Here is a 7763-nt window from a genome sequence, read left to right on the forward strand (position 1 = left end):
GAAGCATGTTGCTGTGTGTTTGCTGAATGTTTGAATATGCATCTCCTTTCTTGTTATGTCACTTGTTTCTGCTGTCCCCAAAGTGGCCAAACAGTAATAGCAGTATCTTACTTAGCGCTCTTTAAATTAAAATTTTGGTGGGCTGTGAACAAAGTACACAATGTTCAGAGCCTCCTCTACCCTCCTGAGGTTCAACCTGTGGGTTTGTGTCGCTCCAGGCACGGCCTTCAGGTCCACTACCCCAGCCAGACTGCAGCACCCTCCAGAGGCTTCCCAGATTTCCTGCTCCGAGTGCCAGCTGCCAGCAGGGCCGAGCCTGAGTCCGGCAGCACCACAGAGGTCAGTGACTCTGATGAGGAGGCCGAAGCGCAGGTAGAAGGGGATGAAGGAGGTGTATCTGCCCCTGTGTTGCCTGGTGACCCCGCCCCGCCTGCCAGCCCTCGCCTCAGTGCCTCTGTGCAGCACACACAACCACAGAACGCCGGCTCAACTGGTGAGTCGCTCAGTGTTCACTCCATTGCAGACTCAGACTAATAATGATGCTGTAATTAAGCTCCAGCTAAGCTTGTGCATATTTTATTTATTGAATTATCTCTATGCTCAGACTCCAGTTCAGCTGCAGACAGTGAGAGGACAGAAGCCCCAGATCAGGGTGTCCAGGTAACATTCAGACCCATCACTCCACTTTCCACGTCCATACTTCCAGTGATAATATTCATGTCCAGTGGAGTGAAAAGTTTCTGTTCTTTGCTCATAAACCTTTAAGTGGCAAATAGTCCCTTTTATGAAGAGCTACAGTAATAATGACGAAAACCTGCCTATTTTTTTCCTGAATACTGAGGATTTGCTCTTTAACTTTGGTACAAATGCAACCGGCGTTCAGACTAATAAAACTGGAAAACCCACCTTCATTAACTTTTATTTTAAGTGCTTCTTGTTCACTGCCTTTGCCAGCCAGCCAAAGTCACAGGAATGGGACAGATGTGAGAATACATTGACCTCTGACCTTTGATCACCAAAATCTAATCAGGAGACCAGAGCAGTTTGGAGGAATTAGATTTTAGGTACAAGTACAAGGTAAGTTTGTAGCCTGGTGTTGATCCTGCTGTTTACCTGTGCAGCATTGATACAGAGGAGAAAATAATTAGTGCTGTGACTACTGGAAAAAGTCCTGCTGTTCAACCATCCAACTGGTCTTAGTGGTTTGTGTTGCCTGTAGCCGCTGAGCCTTTCCAGTACACCAGGTTTTTTGGTCTGAATGCCCTTGACTCAGATTTTGTTTCATTTTGTCATCATTTTGAACCTGTAGCTTCAGCCCTGGTTTTTTTAGTCTACGTTGCTTTTACTGTCTTCATCTCCATCTCTAGTCGGCTGTTGCAGCCCCAGCTTCCATCCCATTGGCTCACAGCGAGGAGGGTGAAGGGGACACCTGCACCATCTGCTTCGAGGTGTGGACGACGGCGGGCGAGCACCGGCTCTCCGCCCTGCGCTGCGGACACCTCTTCGGCTTCACCTGCATCCAGCGCTGGCTGAGAGCTCAGGGGTCAGCCGCTAAATGTCCGCAGGTCGGTGAGCTCTCAGCCCTCTGATTGTCAAGTTTCAGTACAAGTTTTGGACCGATTCTGCAGCTGTACTTGTATGTTGTCTTGAAGAACTTGTATTTACCGACCCGCTGTTGCTGTTTTTTCCATTAGTGCAACAAGAAGGCGAAGCGCTCCGACATCGTGAGGCTGTACGCCCCAAAGCTGAGAGCGCTGGACAACTCTGAGCAGGAGAGCTTAAAGAGGTGAGTAATGCTTCCTGTGCTCTAACCCACACCAGACCACTACAGGTCCAGTTGGTTTGTGGAAATATGTGTACATGTTCATGAGAAAATCTAGCCTTTTCCTACCCAGGAGGCTTCACAGACCTAGTAACAGTCACCAGGTTCATCTTTTGTGTACAAATATAAATGTTGCATATTCATGTCAGATGTGTGACATTAGTGTGGGTCAAGTGTTTCAACTAAAGTGTCGTCTGTTGGTGTGCAGGTCTCTGGAGCAGGAGCAGTCTCTGAGGAGGAAAGCTGAACTGGAGTCGGCTCAGTACAAAGTCAAACTGCAGGTCGTCACCAGCCAGTATGGTCAAGTGCAACAAGAGCTTCAGGTACCAGTGCTGACTTCCTGTAATGTCCTCCGGCTTTAATGATACTTGACTTTAATTTGTTTTTGATTACTTTTGGTTTCCTGTTGGTTAAATTGTGTCTAATACTGTGTGTGGTAATTTCATCAGTTTTTTATTTTGAACAGTGAGATCGCTTTGAAATGGTTCAGTATGTTCTGTGTTAGGAACCAAGTGCATTTTAATCCAGATCCTCACAGAATATTTCTGAAGTCTGAATTTTGTTGCTGGATTAATTCAACTTCAATGGTCAGCCATAATTAATTAAATATCTTTTGCGTTTAAAATACAATGCATTTCATGCAACATAAAGCTCTACCCGGGCACAGGTCCCACCTTTACTCAAGCCACACAGTTATTTTCTTCAGTGTCTGCTGCATTGAGTGAATGTGCTTTGCATTGTGCTGTGTGCACTTCCTTTGCTTAGCCCACTATTCCAAATTGTCCACTTCCAGTGAACGTGTTGCCGTTCAGATGTTGTAGAAGTGTCAGGAGATGAATTTCTTGACATCCTCCTAGTTAAACTGTCCTCTCTTCTCTCCCTCTACAGGAGCTGAAGACTCTGATGGCGCAGACCGGTAGAAGCTCAGTTCCCTCCTCATCCTCAGGGTCGATCTCGCACCTCTTTGGTCTCTCTCAGCGGGCCAACAGCTCCAGGGCCACCCACTACAGCTTCTCCAAGGCAGTCTTGGTGTGTCCGGCTGGAGGCTGCAGGGTCTTATCGTACTGTGAACCAGTGAGTTGCCTACTGGCCTCGCAGCCTTCCCCCCACTCAGCACTGGTGCCTGGTGAGTCTTCTCTTTTTACTGCTGAAGCACCTGAGACAGGGCCCGAGGACTTGAAATGATTCCAGAGCATCATGGCTACACAGCTACAGACCAGTAGAGGTGTCCTGAGCAGATCAAAAACAGATCCTGTTTTAATGTACTTCACTGTTTCTTCACCTCAGCCTGCCAGAGCTTTTCTATCATCCTTCCAACATCCATCATGTCACCATTGTGCAACAGTGTGTTCACTGTTGTAGTCTCATTGAGCAAATCTTGCATCTTAGACAAACCCATTATTTGTTTTTGCTGTTTACCTCTTGTCATGGTTTCTCAGATGTGGTGGAAACACAAAGAGGAATATGTAAGATGGACTGTAAGTTATAGTTTGTGGGATGACTTTTACAGGGCAGCCTGCCCTGGACTTTACGGAGCACGTTCTCGTTCCTCAGACAGTGAACCTGTTAGACCCAAAACAGAGTCCTGGTCTGATTCTGTAGGAAGATTTGAGTTACTGGCCAGCTGTCACCTGTAGCAGTGAGCTTGCAGCTCAGTGTCAGGAGCCTTCCCTCCTCTTCTCTGATTCATGTTCTCATCAGGTCAATTTTCTGTCTCCTCCCTTCAGGGTATGGGGTGAAGAAGGTGAGTGTGGTGAGCACGAAGACGAGTCAGTATATTCCCATCCACAGCAAGCAGATCAGAGGTCTGTCCTTCAACCGACAGAACGACAGCCTGCTGCTGTCCGCGGCCTTGGACAACACCATCAAGCTGACCAGGTATATACACACACACCATGTAGGAGCTGGTGTGTTACTAGAGCTCTGTGTAATCAGAGTCACAAAGATTGACAAGTGGACTGTGTGTGTGTGTGTGTGTGTGTGTGTTGCAGTCTGCTGACCAACACAGTGGTTCAGACCTATAACACAGGTAGACCCGTGTGGAGCTGCTGCTGGTGTTTGGACAAACCTCATTACATCTATGCCGGTCTAAACAATGGCTCGGTGCTTGTCTACGACACCAGAGACACGAGCACACACAGCCAGGAGCTGGAGCCGCTACGCTCCAGGTACACAACATGCACACACTGTGCACTAAAACACAAGGCCAGCATCTTCAAATGTTTGAGTTTGGTGTGAAACAGCATCTTCCTGTGAACTGAGGATTATGTTGGATTAAACCTGCTCACTCACTGTAGTGGAGACCTGCAGCTGCCAAACAGAGGAATGTAAACATATTTACTGTTCGAAAGCCACCAACGCTGATGTCTTATTTTTCCTCCAGGTGTCCGGTTGCATCTCTGTGCTACATCCCTCGGGCGGCATCCAGCTCATTCCCCTGTGGCGGGCTGATAGCCGGCTCTCTGGAGGGCGGCTGTTTCTGGGAGCAGGTCAACGACGTCACATACAGACGTCACATCCTGCCACTGGAGACAGGCGGCTGCACCGACATCCAGGGGGGGGTCTGGTCACGTACAGGCCAGGTGAGAGCCAGGCCCTGCACGGCCTGATGCCCTGAGACGACCAGGCTGTCGTGTTCGTTAGTATGGTCATCATTAGTCAGCTGTACATGTCTGACATGGTTAATGCTTTAACCTGGGGGGAAAAGAAACAGAATGCAGGTGAAGATTATTTCTGCTGCCTTACCTGAAGCTCCACAGCAGCAGGACAGAGCAACCAGACATCAAGTGCAACTAGCACTTGTTTTCAGTACCTCTGTGACGTCTTCAGGTGTCTTATTTTGTCCAATCAACAGCCCAATACTCGAAGATTTCTGGTTCACTGACAGAGACACAGAAAGTCAGACTGGAGGAGCAGGAACTGTTTCTTTTGGCTGGCGATTAGTTGCCTAATCATTTCCTGTGTGATGGTGTTTGTTGTGCAGGGCGCTCCAGCCCGTCCCTGCGCTGTGTCCTGATGGCTCTGAACCGGGTCCCTCCACAGCACTCGGACCAGCTGCCCAGCTGCTCCTTCTCTCCGGTGCAGACATTCAGCGCTGGCTCATCCTGCAAACTGCTCACCAAGAACGCTGTGTTCCAGAGTCCAGACGGAGGGAGGACTCTGGTCTGTGCTGGGGACGAGGCCTCCAGCTCCACCATGGTTTGTTCTGTGTGTGTGTGTGTGTGTGTGTGTGAGAGAGACAGAGAGAGAGAGAGATTGACTGGCTCTGTGAAGACTCTGACAGTGGACATCTGGTGGCTTCATGTTTAGCTGATTTATCTTTCTTTTGTTTGTTTTAATTTTAAAATGCCAAAAGTTGCCAAACAACATTCTCAGCATCCTCTTCTTCATTCTTTGCCTGTCTGTCTTCTTTTTCCCTTTCTTTGTATCCTCCTCCTCTTCCTCCTCTTCTTCTTTCCCTTTCTTTGTATCTTCCTCCTCTTCTTCTTACTCCTCCTCCTCAGGTGTGGGACGCAAGCAGCGGCTCTCTGCTCCAGAAGCTTCCAGCTGACCTCCCAGTGCTGGACATCAGTCCGTTCAAGGTGAACAGCGAACACTTCCTGGCTTCGCTGACAGAGAAAATGCTGAAGCTATACAGATGGGAGTGAATGAGGAAGACTGTGTGTGTGATGTGTGAGCCGCTGGTTTCATCCAGAACCAGGAGAAGGACGTGCACAGTTCCAGAGCTCAGCAGAGAACGCAGACTGGGTTGGAACTAAAATGCTGCTAAACATTTGTCTGTACGTTTACACCCAGCAGATCTCTGAATCCTGGAAGAGATCAACCGGGGGAAACATTTCAGATTCTTCATTATTACTTTGGATTTCTTTTAACCACGAGTCTACATTATGTCATCTGGTGATCTTTGACCTTTACACAAAGCCAGTGGAAGCCTTTGCCAGGTGTGTGTGTTCACTGGACACGCTGAGGTTCTTCTGAACCATGCTCCCATTCAGAGTCACTGGAACTGATGAAGATGAAGAAGGCCTTTGTTTTGGTCTGAGCGGGGTTCTCTGGAGGAGCAAATGGTGTCAGTCGTGCAGCTGAAGGACCAACAGTGTGTTTGCAGGTTTCTGTCTCACATTTCACTTGTTAGCTTGAAAAAGGGCTGGTTTCATCTCTGATCAGGTTTGTACTTATTTTGGTAACTGTTACATTCCTGTTTATTAATTTGAAAACCCTGGGCCACGCTACACCACGGCCCTGGGCCGACCTCTGTATTGGCAGGTATCAGCCGAGTTTTTTTCTTTATCACAGGTATATTGGTACAAGCCTGTGTCAGTAATAAATGGCAGATGTGTTGGAGGTAATTCAGAGACCATCTCTCCGTTACTTAGTTTGTTCACGAGAGAGCTGACAGGTTTATTTTTACAGTGTAAAATGGCCCTCAGTATCAGTTCCACTCCACTCACAACTCAGATGTAAGTGACCAGAAGAAATTCAAACCTGTTCACTGTGATGGATAACACACCATCTTTTATAGCATGCATTAATGAGTAGAAACTAGTAGAAACCTAGACAAAGATTTCTACAAAACAGATCTCCTGATGTGAGTTGAAATCATTTGTAGTCAAAGGGCTGAGCCATGCAGAGCCTCAGGTTTGGTTCTCCCTGCAGCTAGTGTGCGCTGAGCATCTTCACATGTTCCTGATCATACAATCACCTTTGAGGTTTGCTTCCCTCAGCCCATGCAGCCGGTGACATATGAGACTTGACTCTTGCTGCAGATGTCATTATTGATGCATCAGGCAAAGCATGAGTCGTTAGCAGGTAGGAAATTAAAATGTTCAGCAACATTTTAAGATTTGAGACATGGCAGCTGAAGATGAATCTTGGACTGGGGGAAACAGATTCTTGCTTTAAGTCCACACTTGCCCAAAGTCTGTGATTAGGAGGTGATTCCATGCTGGTGCAGTTTGAAAATATCTGTTTGCAACAGCATCACCAGACAATGAGATAAAAATGGCTGAATGTTCACTGTGAGCAAACTTCATCTGAAAGTGGTGGTGTGATCTGGAATGTGGGCGACTGTCCTGAAACATGTTCATGGTTTGCAGACACTGGGCTGAAACATGCCAGACCACTGGTCAGTCCTTTGTGATCCTGGTCAGGGAACAGACCAGATTTCAGGCTTCTCTCCAAAAGCAGTGAGAGGGCGAGAGGAAGACATGTCATTGCTGAAAAAGGCTCACAGTCACATGACTCTGAGTTTTACCTGTGGTCTGTGGGTTTCTTGTTGTGGTCTGAAACACTGAAATTGTGCCTGTAGACAAAACATAAGATGCTTCAGATTCTCAAGAGCAGCTTGTAGAAATCGGGCAAAGCGACATTGTGTCCTCAGACCTCAGCTACATTACACCCAGTTTTTATTACTTCCTGATCTACAGCTTGTCCTTTTTTTATTGTTTTGCTTCATTTTGTTTAAACAACACATTGAGGCACAGGAGCAGTTAGCTGAGTGTTTATCCTCCTCCCCTCCTTTTGAACATGTGGGATTTTGTTTAGATTTTCATTGTCCTCACAGAGTGAACGGTCTCGCTGTGGGTTATTAACATCGTCCAGATTTGTTTTCTCTTCTGAACCGGAACAAAGTGCCAAAGGACTCTGCTGCTGCCGCCACTGTTGTTACTCATTTTTGCTTTGTCTTTCTAAAGAACGTTGTGTGTACATTTGTTACCAGCTGTTTCTGTACAACGTAAAAGTTAATTAAAATTGAGTTATTTTTAATCGGTTGTCAGCATGGACTCAGAAATCCCTTTACAGTTTTGCACATTTTCTGGTGCAGATACAGAAAGTTCTTGTGCTGTTAACATTAAGGCTACAAGGAACAATTGCTGGCATTACTGACTAATCTACAGAAACTGCACTGCCTAATTTTTATTTAAACTAAAATTTCCCAGCA

At 46.9% G+C, this 7763-nt stretch overlaps 1 protein-coding gene across 3 annotated transcripts in view; it reads left to right on the forward strand.

Moving 5' to 3' along the window:
• Positions 1–7588, forward strand: part of rfwd3 (ring finger and WD repeat domain 3) — a 10100-nt gene extending 2512 nt beyond the window's left edge. For 2 of the 3 annotated variants that reach the window (XM_020588035.1, XM_020588034.1), the window contains exons 3-12: positions 219–493; positions 605–660; positions 1368–1565; positions 1695–1786; positions 2031–2145; positions 2711–2948; positions 3550–3700; positions 3814–3990; positions 4206–4404; positions 4806–4937. In XM_020588035.1, coding sequence (XP_020443691.1) covers positions 219–493; positions 605–660; positions 1368–1565; positions 1695–1786; positions 2031–2145; positions 2711–2948; positions 3550–3700; positions 3814–3990; positions 4206–4404; positions 4806–4838 — 1534 coding nt within the window. In that variant the 3' untranslated portion in view covers positions 4839–4937. Of the gene's footprint in view, positions 1–218; positions 494–604; positions 661–1367; positions 1566–1694; positions 1787–2030; positions 2146–2710; positions 2949–3549; positions 3701–3813; positions 3991–4205; positions 4421–4805; positions 5021–5325 lie in introns of those variants that run through there. The other variant, XM_020588036.1, reaches the window with a different exon arrangement.
• Positions 7589–7763: the final 175 nt, after the last annotated feature.

This window comes from Monopterus albus, unplaced genomic scaffold (genome assembly GCF_001952655.1).
Source record: "Monopterus albus unplaced genomic scaffold, M_albus_1.0 scaffold496.1, whole genome shotgun sequence".
NCBI lineage: Eukaryota > Metazoa > Chordata > Actinopteri > Synbranchiformes > Synbranchidae > Monopterus > Monopterus albus.